The sequence below is a fragment of the Pseudonaja textilis genome, chromosome 17 (assembly GCF_049901715.1).
Source record: "Pseudonaja textilis isolate UNSWEBS1 chromosome 17, rPseTex1.2, whole genome shotgun sequence".
Lineage (NCBI taxonomy): Eukaryota > Metazoa > Chordata > Lepidosauria > Squamata > Elapidae > Pseudonaja > Pseudonaja textilis.
In genome coordinates, this window is record NC_142006.1 from 9,457,073 (window position 1) to 9,472,361 (window position 15,289).

General features: G+C 48.6%; 2 protein-coding genes across 2 annotated transcripts in view; both read left to right on the forward strand.

The window, feature by feature from the left end:
- The window catches only part of C5 (complement C5), a 31,689-nt gene extending 29,259 nt beyond the window's left edge, over positions 1 to 2,430 (forward strand). Inside the window, exons 40-41 of the mRNA XM_026712459.2 lie at positions 391 to 529; positions 1,656 to 2,430. Of these exons, the coding sequence (XP_026568244.2) occupies positions 391 to 529; positions 1,656 to 1,788 (272 nt within the window). The 3' untranslated portion in view covers positions 1,789 to 2,430. The remainder of the gene's footprint in view (positions 1 to 390; positions 530 to 1,655) is intronic.
- A 3,905-nt stretch (positions 2,431 to 6,335) lies between these two features.
- TRAF1 (TNF receptor associated factor 1) lies at positions 6,336 to 14,241 on the forward strand. Its single transcript, XM_026712251.2, has 9 exons — positions 6,336 to 6,791; positions 8,603 to 8,687; positions 9,209 to 9,307; positions 9,851 to 9,967; positions 10,160 to 10,225; positions 10,774 to 11,184; positions 12,024 to 12,201; positions 12,481 to 12,629; positions 13,474 to 14,241. Exons 1-9 carry the CDS (start codon positions 6,568 to 6,570, stop codon positions 13,690 to 13,692), a joined length of 1,548 nt encoding a protein of 515 aa, XP_026568036.2. The 5' UTR covers positions 6,336 to 6,567; the 3' UTR covers positions 13,693 to 14,241.
- Positions 14,242 to 15,289: the final 1,048 nt, after the last annotated feature.

Genomic DNA, 15,289 nt, shown 5'->3' on the forward strand with positions numbered 1-15,289 from the left:
TTCACATCTTCAAATCAACATGCCCACTGGAACGACACAATTCTTCAACATCTCAGCTTCCCTGTGTGTTATATTCACCTGTCAAGATACGAGTCGGTGGAGATTCTCATTCCTCCAAGTCTTGGTTGTCCCAAAGACGCTTTTTCAAGAGGCAACTGGTCTTTTTCTTTGGAGAATGCAAATGACCAGCAATTCAGCATTTCCAGGAAGGCACATTCCACATCCTTTAGAAGCTCCCAGGGAGATTTGGCATTTTCATAAATGAAAGCTCAGAAAGCACCAAGGACAGTTCAGCCCTGAGCTCCTGAGAGTCTCTTCTATTAGGTTCAAACACGGTGGAAGAATTTTTGATTTGTAGGTTTCCTTCAATTTGTTTCCACTCTTCTGCAGGGGTGACTTTTGCCGAGAAGAACGCAGAAATCATCTTTATTAAAAAGAGCTCCTGTACGGATATCCAGCTGAGTCCAAAGGAGAATTACTTGATCATGGGAAAAGAGGCTTTGAAGACGGGAGCGGGGGCCAATGCCAAGTGAGCCAATCCTCATTCTGCTGGAGGGACAATCCTTCCTCCCGAAAGGGGTCCCTGATGCTCTCCGAACTTGGCTGTTTTCTTGCAGACCTTTCACTACCCAGCCAGGTAACCTCATCAGTGCTAAAAGGAACTGTACAGCACTGATAATATTCCCTAGTTGGGTAATGAAACATCTGCAAGAAAACCACCAAGCTCAGAGAGCACCGAGAACTCCACACTATGCATGTGCTATGGAGGAACATCCCCACAATCTATTGAAGTGGAGCTGCAGTAACATAATCTACTGATTTACTATAAAGGGGTGGAAAACTGAATAGTTTGTGGGAGAACCGATAACCCTTGTAAATATAAGGCCACCTCTGCTAAGCAAAGTTTGGGTTGCACACGTGCCAGGCCGAAATCTTTTTCAATTTCATCTTTTTGGATCAAATGGAACGGCCAAGTCCCAAACCTGAGCTGGGTACAACTATCACAAAATCAATTAAAGCAGTGGCATCGGTACAGGTGGGGAAAATTTCTGGCTGGTAAGAACTAATAATAGGGGTGAGACAGCTGTGTGGTTTTATGCAAGGATGATTTTTGGTTTGAAAGTACTAAAAAGTTATACAGGGGAAATTTCAATGCTTGTAGCTTAAGAGTTGTTTGCTGCGAGATGAGCGGAGAAAGAAAAAGAAAGAAAAAAAGAAAGGAAGGAAGGAAAGAAAGGAAGGAAAGAAAGAAAAGAAAGAAAGAAAGGAAGAAAGGAAGGAAGGAAGAGAGAAGGAAGGAAAGGAAGGGAAAGGAAAATGTGGCTCATCTCTTAGTTGATGGAATTGTAGAAGTCTGGGACTGAAGACTTCAGTCGAGAGTTTCCTGGTTTAATCTCTGCCCTTAGATGGTTTTGCTGGATTTAGATATAGAATAACAGACTTGGAAGGGACCTTGTAGATCGACTAGTCCAACCCCCCACCCAAGCGGGAGACTACGCAGACAGACGGCAGCCCTTTTTGCAGCATGTCCGCTCTGCTTCTAACCTGGAGTGGTTGTGCAGTAGAAAACACCCACCATCCGCCTGCATTCCCTCCGCCAGCACGAACACCTTCTGCTTTTCTTTCTAAAAATATTATTTTTTTCTTCTCCGTAGATACCAGTATCCTTTGGATGACTTGACGTGGATTGAATGGTGGCCCTCCCCAAATACCGTCTGCGATTCTTGCCAAGCCTTTAGAGAATCCTTGGAAGAATTTGTTGATGATCTCTTTCTTAGCGGTTGTTAAATTCTTGGAAGACCTGCCAAAGGTCCTGGGCTTCCTGTAACCTGGCATTTTAGACCATTTCTAATGGACTTCCGTGGTTATCATAAGCAAACAGGAATATGATTGTGCTTTGGATCAGAAGTCTCCAAACTTGGTAAACTTAAAGACTTGTGGACTTCAGCTCCCAGAATTCCTCAGCCACTATGGGTGACTTTGGGCCAATCACCAGGAGGCTGGGAGTTCTAGTTTCACCTTAGCCCCAAAGGCCCCTACGGGTGACTTTGGGCCGGTTCCTCTCTTTCAGCTCAACTCATCTGACTAGCTAGTTTGCCTTTAAGCCTTTCTCCTTCCTCCAACCTTATATCATCATCAAAAGGCGACTCACCTCTTGTGCAGCTGACAGTTTAAACCTCCCCCCCGCCCCTCCGCCGCCAAAAGAAAAGCCAATTCAAACGTCCTCGTGACTCCTTGAAATAGCAGGCTACGCTCAGCGGAATTTCAAACGTGAGCAGGAGCCGAAAAGGTTGCCGAGAGCCAGGACAAATGTTTCGGTCCTCCCCTTTTCCCCGATTTGAAAAAAATGATCCTCATCATAAATCACCCAATACCCATAGTTCACATGTATGTGTAAAATTTTATATATAATAAATCACTCAAACATTGCATTCATTAAAAAGGGTCAGTAAAATAATTCGTTAAAAATTGTCAGCGCCACAACCACTGTGTTCATTCAAAGATGCAAACCACAGGAGAGCAAGGCCATTTCTGCTTCAGGAAGGAAAAAAAACAGGGGGGGGGGGGGGAAAGATAAATGTCTAATTTCAATATCACATCCAGCTCTAGATTTTTCCCTTCTGCAAGTCCCCCCTTTTTCCTTTTCCTTTTTTAAAGGGGGAAAAAACCCTCCTCAAAACAGGGGAAGCCGCTGCCAGAAACTCATTGATTCACAAAAGTGGGTGTGACAATCTACAATACCAGGTGTTTTTTTTTTTAAGAATACAGTATCAATGTTCCAACTAGCCAACTCCAACCCCGAAAACATGGCTGACAACAGGTACGCCTCGACTTACAACAGTTCATTTTGTGACCACGCAAAGCTATCCTGAACAAAGTGGGTGTTTTCCCACACTCCACAGCGGTGGAAGCACCCCCCAAAACAGCTGGGCAAACTGTTGCCACGTATGGCCCGTGGTCACGTGAGTCAATGGGAAAGTCAGATTCACTGAAGAACCACGCAGCCGACATAACATTTGCAACGGTTCCCTTCACCAGGCCGGCCAGCAAAGTCGTAAAATGGGACCAAAACTCAGTGAACAAACGTTTTGGGCTCAACGGGACGTCTAGAGCCACCTGTTCCCCGTGCCAAACCCCAAATGCATTAATCTCCTAGAAGGGACCGTGCAGCAGCCCTTCCACAGAGACCAGCAACCCTGCCTTCAGAGGAGCAACTTCTGAAGTGTCGGGTTGTGGCCTCAAAATGCAAGTTGAAACTAACAATAAGCTTTTCGGTACTTTCCACAGCTGACCTATTTCCTCTGGTAAATCCCTTCCAGCCCCGTCCTTCAGCAGGCGCAGAGAATCGGCTAAAAACACCCCCCAAACCCAAGAGGATGTGGCTGACACAGAGCTCAAAACCTCGGATTCCCCTAATTCAGACAGCCAATCTGCAGAGCCGAAAGATTTACAAAGCAGCCGTGTGTAGGTGGAGACCGGTACAGTTTGCAAGATTGCCGGATTGCTGGGTGTTTTGCAAAAACCTGTGCTTTTTTCTTCTTCTTCTTCTTAGCAAGCAGCAAAAGGCAGCTTTGTCACCGAGGCCCTTGCAAGATGACACACCTGTGCCTTGGAGAGGGTACACTTGGTTTCCTGGGTCGTTGGTCCTGGATCTTGTCAGAGAGACAAGAAAGAGACAAGAAAGAGAGATTTGCTTATTTTGCTGAAGATAATGCCGTCCTACATGTTGCAGAAGGAAGGAAGATGATTCACTCCCTTAAGGGTCAGGATAAATTTGGAGTTCAAGGGTGTGAAAACTTGTTTAAATGGCTGTTTGCAATAAAGAATAAGGACATTTATGTTCTTGCGAATGTTTGGGAACCCCAAAGGCAGCTGGGAGGCCCTTGCAGGAAACAGGACACTGAGATCAGGGGGCTTTCTAAGTCTGTGCTTCTCGTGGCAAAAGAGAGAGACCATAAAATATGCTCTTTTTTTTTTTCATCCAATACCACCTTTATCTGGGCTACTGATTGGTTTAGTTCTGGGATGGGAGACCCTGTGCAAGGGGTTAGCTTAGAAGCTGGAAAATATTCTAGAAGAAGAGAAAGGTAGAACACCTTTCATATGATGACCAAGGAAGGTGTGTGGATGTATCACGCACAGCTTAAGCTCTACTTAAAGGAGATGTTTACTTTGCTATGAGGATGAAGTGGGTTATTGTATAGTAGCAGCATCTTGGTGAATGATGCTCAAGTCACATGTGGTGGAGAAGGAGGAGAAGGAGAAAGAGAAAGAGGAGAAGATAAAGAAGGAGGATGAAGAGGAGGAGGAGGAGAAGGAGAAGATAGACAAGGAGCTAAAGATCACAAAAGTGTATTTCACTTATTTTGGCCATGTCATGCGGGGGAATTCACTTGAGAATGTAATTCTGTTAGGAAGAGTTAGCCATAAAAGGATAAAAAAGGTTGCCAAAGAGCAAGGTGGTTGGATACCATAAAAGCTGGTACCATCCAGAGCATAGAAAAACTCAAAGAAGTAGTGCAAGATCGGAAAATGTGGAGACAGATCTGGCCATTAGAATCACCAAAGTTCAGACATGACTGAGTGGATAAGATCATCATTGTCATCAGTTAAGGAGGAAGATAGAGAAGGAAAGGTAGAGAAGAAGAAGGAGAAGGAGAAGGAGAAGAAGAAGAAGAAGAAGAAGAAGAAGAAGAAGAAGAAGAAGAAGAAGAAGAAGAAGAAGAAGAAGAAGAAGAAGAGGAGGAGAATTGGTCAATGAATAGTTGATAAAACCCACTGAATACATCAAACGTGTTGGTAAACCATTTAGCTAAACAGATCTTCTTCCATGTCACGTATAGGAAAAACCTTGAGGGCGCCTGCAGAGCCTCCTTAGGAGCTAATTTAGCTCAGCAATTCTGGTGACCAGTCAAGCCAAACAAGACATCTCTACTCCCATCTTCGAACAGCTTGGCCTGGATTATCTGCCAGCTGCCCTCAGAAAGCCATTGGGGCGAATGAAGTCAAAGGAGACGAAGCCTCGGGCGAAAAGGACACACTTCACCTGATCCAGCTTTTATCGTTATTAACAGCTCTCTGGCTCCTTTCAGGACCCCCAGAGCTCCATGTGTGCCTAGAAAATAGGTCAGCCTCAGAGCTACGGTAGAGATAATGGTAGGATTTAAAGTCTGGGGCTCAATGTAGCAGAGGGAACAGAAGAGACCCCTCCCCAAGACATGCGGGGGGGAGAGGGGGGAATTGTTTTTCATAGGATGAGGTGTCGTGCATGTCTCTGGCCTCCCCAGGTAGCGGCAAAGGTTCCCCTCCTTGCACATCCGTGCTAGTCGTTTCTGGCTCTAGGGGGCGCTGCTCATTTCTGTTCCAAAGCCGAAGAAGAGCCAGCGCTGTCCGAAGACGTCTCCGTGGTCACGTGGCCGGCAGGACTCAACGCCTTCGAAGGCGCACAGAACACTGTTCCCTTCTTCCCACCAAAGGGGTCCCTATTTTCCTACTGGCATTTTTTACATGCTTTGGAACTGCTAGGTTGGCAGAAGCTCCTGGGACAAGGAACGGGAGCTCACTCCATGATGTGGCGCTGGGGATTCGAACTGCCAAACTGCCAACCTTTCTGACTGACAAGCTCAGCATCTTAGCCACTGAGACACCGCCTCCCGCCTCCCCAAAAGACCCTTCCCCAAATTTGAATTTGTACGCCCACATCTGGGCCTTATTCATTTACACAGGCAGTCCTCAATTTACGACCGCAACTCAGCCCAACCTTTCTGTTGCTAAGGGAGGCAATTCAGTGACTTTTTTTGACTATTTTACGACCTTTCTTGCCGCAGTTAGTAACTCGCTGTGGTTGTGAAACTAGTAACAGGGCGAATCCGGCTTCCCCATTGACTTGGCTTGTCTGAAGGCCGCAAAAGGGGATCACGAGGCGCTCCGGGACACCACAACGGTCATAAGTACATGCCAATTGCCAAGCGTCTGGATTTTGATCACCTGACCACGGGGACGCTGCAACGGCCGGAAGGGTGAAAACCAGCCCCTGAGTCACTTTTTCCGGCATGGTGGTGGTACCACTGGTCGCTGAACCAGCTGTTGATTACCTGTAAAGGTGGTTTGGAAAGAGGGCAAAATCCCGCCTTCTTATCTCCTCCTTTTGAACGCCTAACCCCCCCCTCCCCCTCCTCCTCCCTATCCAGTGGGGAGGAATCTCTTGTAGTGGTTTTCCCTGGACCTCCTGTGGCCTCCTTTGACTCAGGCTGGCTTGTCTTTCCTGCCCTCTGCCCTGCGATGTGTCGGCGTTCCTGTGTTTTCGGGGGAATTCAAAGGCTGGCTCTGTAACTTCCTGTCACAGCTGCCTCAAGCCTTTCTGCTGTGGCTCCCTGTCAGCCCAGCCCAGCATCCTTGGGAGGATTGAAATCGTGCTGGCTTTCAAGTCACCCCAGCAGGCCAGAGAGAGAGAGAGAGAGAGGCACCTCGGTGCCTGGGGAGGGGTCTCTTCCTGAGCATTGCTGGCAGTGCGGTGAAGCCCCCTATTTCTCTCTCTCTCTTTCCTCACAGGAGCTGCTGCTGTGGATGGCAGACAGACAGAGCAGCGGCGGCAGCAGCAGCAGCTGTGGTCCTCCCCCCGCAGCCTTCTCCTCCCTGGACGAAGCCAAGCAGGGCTCCCCGCTTTGCATCTGTGCCAATGCCGGGGGGACGAAAGACCTCGGCAGCCACAGCACGGTTCTCCCCCAGGACGGACGGCAGAACCTCTGCCGGAACCCCTGCTACCCAGCCTGCCTAACCTGGGCGCTACGGTGAGTCTCTTTTGCAAGAGGGAGGAAGACACGTGATGAGGATGGGCGCGGAGGGGGGGCAGAGACATTCGGGGGGAAGGAGATGGCAGTCAGGGGAAGAGGAGGGAGAATGAGGCCGGGGGGTGGAGATACAGGGGGAGGCACCGAGGGGGGTCCAAAAAGGAAGGAGAGAACCGGGAATGGAGAAAGGGAGCGAGGCCATTCACTTACCTGCCTGGCAGGCTCACCCTGTTCAAAAGATGGGGATGGGATTTCCTCCGTGACTGACAGCAGCAAATCTGCCAGCTGAGAACTGCCAGCCCTGACAGCTGCTCTGCCCCCTGCAAGAGCGACTGAATCTTACGGACAGCCCTCCTGTCCCTCTGCCTCTGTTGGGGTGGAGAAGGGTCACCTCCCCTTACTCCCCAGCCTTGGGCTGGACCCGATGGCTGCTCCCCTTAAGCAGAACACCCGAATAACGGAGTTGGATGAGGAAACAATCCCCCCAGCTCTCTGGTTCGATTCTGTTCCACCTTGGAGGTCTTCTAGTCCAGCTCCCTGCACAAGGAGGAGACCTGGCTTATACCATCCCGGACAAATGGCTGCCCAGACTCTTCTTGCAAGCCTCCACTGATCGGAGCACCCACAACTTCTGCAGACAAGTTTTTCGACTGATTAAATTGTTGTCATTGTCTGGAAATTTCTCCCTTAGTTCTAGGTTGCTTCTCTCCTCGATGAGTTTCCATCCGTTGCTTCTTGTCTTGACTTTAGGTGCTTTGGAGAATAATTTGACGGCAGCCCCTCAAATATTGGGAGATTGCTATGAGGTCACCCCTAGTCCTTCTTTGCACTAGACTAGACATACCCAGTCCCTACAACCGTTCTTCATATATTTTAGCCTCCAGCCCCCTTGTCATTTTTCTTGCTCTTGAGCTGAGGTAGGGAAGAATTGTAGACTTGCTACCCCAAAGCCTTCAAATTGGTCCTAGCCTATATCCTGACTGGCTGGACGTATGGTGGCCAACACAACCAAGAAGCAAGGCAGATTGGTCCTCCTGTGATTGTCCTAGAAGTTTTCTAAAAATTGGAGGAGATATTTGAGAAGGACCCTCAGGAAACCCCCAACACATGCGTCAATTGCCAAGTTCAAATCTGCACTAAAACATTTCCACATTCTCCTCTTGGTTCTGTGCCAGGACTACAGTATCTTATCAGTTCCCCCATTTAACTTTTTGCACTCAAACCCGGAAAAACTTTAGGATGGCTTTGGAAAGGCTAAACGGTATCTTGTTTTGGTTTTTGCTCACGTCAGAGAAATGAGTACGACGTGGTTACATGATTCTTATTTTGCTCCCTCTCTGCTTTAATCTCATAGCAACCCCCGTCGAGTGGATGAAACTAGATTAAAGCAAGGATAGGAAAACAAAACAAAACAGGCTTTCTTGGTGAACTAAAACAAACCCTGTTGGGTTTCAAACCTCCCATCCTTATCCAAAGCACTGTCTGTTTTTCCACCATTGTGGGAAGGCCATTTTAGCAAAAAAAAAAATATATATATCCCTTAAGACTTCTCAACTGCTCTGTTTTTTTGAGCCATGGAAATGCTCAACATTGGCTCCACATCTCCAACTTCCTGGCTTTTCCTGTCCCAGCCTAAGAAAAAGATTTCAAGTTACATAATATTATAGAATCAGTTTTGTGTCGTGGTTAATCTGTAATCTGTAATCTTCCTACATAACTAAAATGGCTCTTTTCAATCGTCCTTGGGAAGAATCCAATTTGAATCTCATGGGAACCACTTTCCTTTTCCTTTTTCTTTCCTGTTTGCTCAGAAATAATAGCAACCCCATTTGCCAGGGTTGTAAAGAAGAAGATTCCAAACTTACTGGGGAAGACAATTTCCTACCCGAAAAAAAGGTACATCCTTTCCATTGAACTTCACAATGGTTCCATTATGATGTGCTCACCTGTCCCGTACTAAAGCTGCCTGGCGCTGCGGTGAAACGGAAACTCCTCTGCTTGTGTTTTGCATTTGGAAGAGATTTCTTCTCAGGTGGGAAGGGGGAGTAGAACCTCTTAGCATCAGAGCGCGTTCATAATAATAATAATAATATAGGAAATACTCTAAAGGCTCTGATGGTCATTTCGAAAAGTCCTTTCTTAATGAGCCCCTAGAAGCCAAGAGGAACGCCAAATGTCAAGTTTGTAGGCTTTACGGTAAAGCTGTGTCCACTTCAGTTCAGCCCCCATCTTGCAAACCATGGTTATGGCCTGAAGATGTGCAATTCCAGCCCTTGTAGCTCATTAGACCAGGTTTATAACCTCACCAGTTTTGTGACCCTGCCTACTCCTGTTTTTAACTCCACATACTATAGCTAAAGAAATCGTGGTATTGTTCAGCACGCTGACATTTGATGTGTGTCCTTGTTTGCTTCCAGAGTCCTAGCAAGGCCACCCTTAGCAAGGAGATTCCAGAATTCGTTGTGCATTGTGGGATACCGGGATGCATCTGGAGGGGTCCACTGAGCAATTTGGAAGTAAGGGAGAAGACATACTGGCTGGGGACTGGCAATACTGCGTGCCGAGGAAGAATGGATGTGGGAATTGAGCCAGTTGGATCTGTCCATGGAGATTCCCAGTCATGCAGATCACGTCCCAAATAACAATAGCAATAGCACTTAGACTTATTCAGGATTGAACTCATAGCAGTGGGCAGAGTCAGCCTGCAATACTGCATTCTAACCAGTGCAGAAAGAGAGAAAGAGAGAGAGAGACGGAGGGAGGGAGGGAAGAAGGGAAGGAAGGAAGGAAGAAAGGAAGGACAATTACAATAGCTATAGCCCTTAGACTTATATCCCGCTTCACAGTGCTTCTACAGCCCCCTCTGAGTGGTTTACAGAGTCAACCTGCTGCCCCCAACAATCTGGGTCCTCATTTTACTGATCTCGGAAGGATGGAAGGATTCTTTTTATGTACATGTTTGTTTTACCTCCCCTTCCTCGCCGATGCTCTTAAATTCCTATAAAAATCAAATTCCTTTTCTCTGGGGGTAATTTTTTTTTGCAAAACGTATCTTGCAGGATCATCGCCGTATGTGTGAATACGTCCTGGTCAATTATGGCCAGGCAGCAGTGTGCCAGATGTTGATGGATGTGAATGCTGGCAATAATCCTGAGACCTCCAGGAATGAACATCAGGTCCTGCCGTTAAATTTGTCCGGTTTTCTGTATTCAGTTGCATACCTTTACATCTCTGTTTTACAAGCTTCTATCTCTGTGTCTGTCTGTCACCCGTTGTCTATCATCCATCCATCCCTCCCCTTCTTTCTCTCACCATCTACCTCCCTCGCTCATCTTTCTTTCCATTTTTGCCCGTCCTTTCCTGAACAGAATCCTTCAGGACTCGGCCCCAGGGATGAAGGTTGCCGATTTTCCAGGATTGGATGCTTATTCAAGGTAGGGCTGGAGGGCTGTGAGCACCGGGAGGTCTGTCCAGGTGTGGACACTCCAGCTGGTGCCCTTGATGGGTGCCAGGCTGAGACTTGCCAAACAGGACCAAAGCACTGAGTGTCAGGGTTCCCACGATTGCCCTAATTAAATCATGAGCCTGGAGCCCAGCTTCAAAAGAATCCAAAAGATCTATTAGGGGCAACATAACCAGTATGAAGCCCACTCTGAGACACGTAATTTACTATCCCCTATGACCCTGTTTCCCTCCAGCCCCCTGGGTGTGTCATAAATCAGATTCTCCAACCATTCATGGGCTGGATGTCATCAATCACATTCTCCAATGAAGGATTTTCCCAGGCAGAAGATCCAGTAGCCTTGGCTACAATCTCCACAAGATAAGCGTGGAATGTGCTTCTGGCCTTCACCTGCTGCACTGCTCCCTCAGGCCTTTCCCCCCTCCCTTCTTACGGCAACTCAAAAACAGGCATAGGAATGATTTACGAGTTGAAACTGAGTCCTTCTCCCGTCAAGGGCACCATATTTCTTCCCAATAGGGCAACGCAGGAGATCAAACTGTTCATGAGAAGAATGCTGCAGGAAGGCACCTGTTGCTGCTGCTCCAGTACGTCAAACACCTGAAGGGCAATTCGTCCCCAAGAGGCAGTCTCTCCAACTCACCTTTGATAGACGCCAAGCTTTGGACAAAGTCTCCTCTCACCTTGAAGATTCAGGATCCCGGGGGAGAAAGGTCCTTCTCTGCATCACCGGTGGGGGAGGGGGAGGTGAGCTGGGTCACCCTCTTGAGAAGAGTGAAGAGGGTCTCCTGGCTGGAGACCAAGCTGCAAGTCTTTGAGAACATCGCGTCTGTGCTGAGCAAGGAGATGGCTACATCTCGGCAGAAAATCCTGGCCTTCCGTGGACAGAGGGGCCTTGACCAAGATATGATCCGTGGCTTAGAACTGAAGGTAAGCCGGTGGGGAAGGAGCGGCAGAACCGGGGGTAGGGGGGCAGAGTCAAAAGAGGGACCGGCCTAGAATCCCTACGCGGTCACAAATCAACTAAGTCTAGAACTCCTTGAATTCTGTTGACCCTTGTTTAACTCCAAGCAGCTACTAACCATCAGTCGAGAAGATTCCTAATGCACATGTTGTTGAGCAATAAGAACTCATTGGACCTTCCCATGTAGACTTGGTCTTTCACATTGGGCAGGAGGATTGTCCATCACAGCGAGCAGCAATATATTGTTTCGTGGGGATAGCCATGGGTTTTGGACCCGAGACTATAAGCTATAAGCCCCAATTGAGAAAGTTGGTGAGCTTGCTAAGCCAAAGAGAGGATGTTAGAGCTCAGCTGAGTTAAAGTTCTACCTTTAGGCAAGAAAAACCAAATGGCCCGGTTAACAATGGCTCAAAGTTTACGACAACCTTGGGAAAAGGTTGCCCTATGACCCATCCTTTTGCACCTCCCCATGGTCAGGTGATCCCAACTGGCTTGCATTTACAGGGGTTGCCGTGTCTTGTGGTCCCGTCATCACAATTTGCAACAACCTTCTGACACACAAAAGTCCATTTGAGAAGCCAGATTTGCTTAACCATTGTGGCGATTCACCTTGTGACGGGTGGTAAAAAATGATCCTAGAAACTAGGTCTGGCCATGCACTGGGCTTCACTTTATGACCACATCGCTGGAACTCCCACCGGGGCCAGAGGTGGAGGACTACCTGTGGCAAAGCAGCCCTTTGTCTCTGTCAGGTAAACCTTTTCTTTAAAAAAAAAAAAACCCGAATTTTTCTCTCCCCTCAAAGTTGGCGGATCTCCAGCGATGCCTGGCACAGAAGGACGCCGCTCTCCTCCAGCTGGGGAAGAGACTCGGAGCGTCCAAGCAGGCGTCCTACGACGGCGTCTTCCTTTGGAAAATCACCGACGTCCATCAGAAATGCTACGAGGCCATCTGTGGGAAGAGCCAGGGCTTCCAGTCGCCGGGTGAGCCCCCCACTCGAAGGGGCCGAGCTCCTGGATGGGAGCCCCCACCCCCTGCACCTGGAGGGCGCCAGGTCGGAGAACCGGGGGGGGGAGGGCTCGGAAGTGGGGTCAGTATTAGGACCAGGTTGGGAAAGCCAAGAGGACTTTGGGCCGCCTGCCGCTTCTTTCTGCTGCTCACCTGGTCTGAGCCTTTTTGGGAGGCTGGAAAACGTTTTCCTCCCTCCCCTTCCCACCCCCACGTAAAATGGCTTCTCACCTTCCAGGTTCTCTCCTTTTCAGCGTTTTACACTTCCCGATACGGTTACAAACTGTGCATGAGGATCTACCTGAATGGAGAAGGCCGAGGCAGGGGGACCCACCTCTCACTCTTCATCCTACTTCTCAAAGGGGACTATGACTCCCTGCTGCCCTGGCCTTTCCCACACAAGGTAACGGAGGCTTCTTGTGGGGGTTGTGGTTTGTGGTTGTGGTTGTGGTTGTGGTTGCCGCCACGAAGAGAAACTGTCCCAAGGCAGAAAGGGTTCCAGTCCATTCCTTTCCGTTTGATATCCCAGCCCAGCCCATATTCTCCATTCTAGTCTGTTCTGTTCCTAATTGCTATTCTATTCTACTCTACTCTACTCCATCCCATCTCCTTCCCTTCTACTCATCTCAAAGAAGCCTCTCTTTGACTAGCTGGAACATTTTGAGAACAGCCTCATCCAACACATTGTTGATCTTTCTGAGAAATATGGAGGAGGGTAGTCACGGCCGATGGGGGGAGAGGGAGAGAGAGAGAGAGAGAGAGAGATGAAAGAGAGAAGGAGGGAGGGAGAAAGAGAGAGATGAAAGAGAGAGGGAGGGAGGGAAGGAGGGAGGGCGAGCTCCTGAATTTTGGAGCCCAGGTTTAAAAGTTCAGGCCTGGCAGGACGGGGAAGCATCTTCCTTGCCAACTAGGCAGAAGCTTTGTGAGACGAGATAAGAGCATCCCTTGGAGTGGGCCGTATCCGGCCAGGAGGCAGCTCGGGTGGGCTGCTCTCCCCCCCTCCTTCCCCCCCTCCAGGGAGTCTTTCCCACGAATTGGCCTTGAGATACAAGTTGTCCTCGCCATCTGTTCCCCCACAAGAATTCTTCTGGTGACCTTGAGATACCAGAAGAATCTCTGTTCTTCCTCCCTGAACCAGCCAACCTGTTGTTTGAAGATGCTGAGAATCCTTCTTCCTGGCCCAGAAGCTAACTTCTTCTTCTTTTTCCCCTCTGTCTCCCTCCCTCCCTCCCTCTTCTGCCCTGAAGATTACCTTCATGTTACTCAGCCAGGACCACGGAGACCATGTAGTCACCTCTCTCCAGCCGGATCCTACCGCTGCCTCCTTTCAGAGGCCAGAGGCTGACCTGAACGAGGCCAGTGGCTTTGCCAGGTTCCTTCCTTTGGCCAAGTTGCAGTCCTCGAAATACACCTACCTGAAAGAGGGCACCTTGTTCCTCAAATGTATCGTGGACACCAGTTCGTGAAGCCTCGCCTTTCCCGGGGTGAGGGCACGATTCAAAGACTGTGAGACGCCCTGAAAACATTTCAGGTGACTGGATGATGGCTGACGGGGCTTTGCAATACGGTTGATTTCGCTCGGCAAAAGAGCTAATCCAGCCCTCCCATAATAAGGTTTGGCCCTTCAAAAGGGCTGATTTAGCCCTGCAGTGAAAACGGATTTGGCTCCGTCCTGGAGCTGAGTTGTGTGCGTGTGCCATTTCCTTGTCTCGTCTCCAGCTCCGTTCCTTGTCTAGTCCAAGTCCGAAGGGACGGGACATTCGTCTCTCGTGTCATGTTTAAAAGCTCTTTTCCGTTCTCTGCCAAAGGTCCAAACTGGCACAGTAAATTTGTGGTGTGTAGCGTGTGAGAAATGTCACATTACATTTTGTTTTGTTTTGGTCCAGAGTACAACGTTCAGTTCATTATTTTTTTAAAAAAACGAATGGACTGAAATGGTATCAAAACCAAGTCCTAATTGTGTACAGTGTTTGGTTTATTTAACAGACAGATTAAACGTGCATCCGAAGAACCAATTCCAGAACTTACTTTAAATTTAAAAATACACAGTTGGGATGGAATGTATTATACCCTTCCTTCCTTCCTTCCTTCCTTCCTTCCTTCCTTCCTTCCTTCCTCCCCTCCCCTTCCCTCTCCTTCTGTCCCCTCCCCTTCTGTCTTCCTTTCCCTTCCCTTTCTTTCTTTCCTTTCTTTCTTCCTTCTTTCCCTTTCTTCTTTCTATCTTCTTCTTTTCTTGCTTGTCTCCTTCCTGCCTTGTGTTTTCCCTTCCCTTTACTTTATCCATCCCTCCATCCCTCCATCCCTCCATCCTTCCAAGGGCTCTTTGAGTGTTTAAGGTTGCCCCACCCGCCCTAGACCCCTCTGGACGAATGGCTGCCAGCCTCTTCTTCGAAGCCTCCACGGGTGGAGCAATCACAACTTCTGGAGACAAACCTCTCCCCTGGTGAATTGTCCTTCGGCCAGAAGGAAGGCCCTCCCTCCCAGGGGGGAATAAAACTCGTGGAGTTGGCACCTGCCCCTGCAAAAGGCCCGAAGAGGAGGAAGCCGGAGAAGGACATGCCCTGCATTTCGCTAGAACTGTGTCACAGCTCCCCATTGCTCCGCCATGACTCACAGCAGCCTCAGAGAAAGCGGCCGGCAAAAAACAAGGCTGGTGAAAATGAGTTCTCAGGCCGGCAAGCAGAAGCTGTGCCAGCAAAGGCGGGACTCGCTTCTAGCTTGGACCGTTAAGTCCAAAAACTCAACAGGGAATTTGCTGCAAATGTCATGAAGTGGAAAAGTTTGGACAAAAGGGGTAGTTAGTAGGGTCTCCAGCTGGAGCAGGGGGCTGGACTAGAAGACCTCGGAGGTCCCTTCCTACTCTGTTATTCTGATTGTTTTCTTCCCTCTTGTCCCACCCTAGACCGTTTATGGAGGGGGCTGTGTTCACTACCCCCCCTCGACAATTCACTCCGCTGCCACAGAATTCTCTATTGGCCAAGGGTGACTGGACACCCAAGGAAATTGTCTTTGGGGCAAATGCTCTCCGGGTACGTAAAAGAAAAATAAAATACATTCATCAAG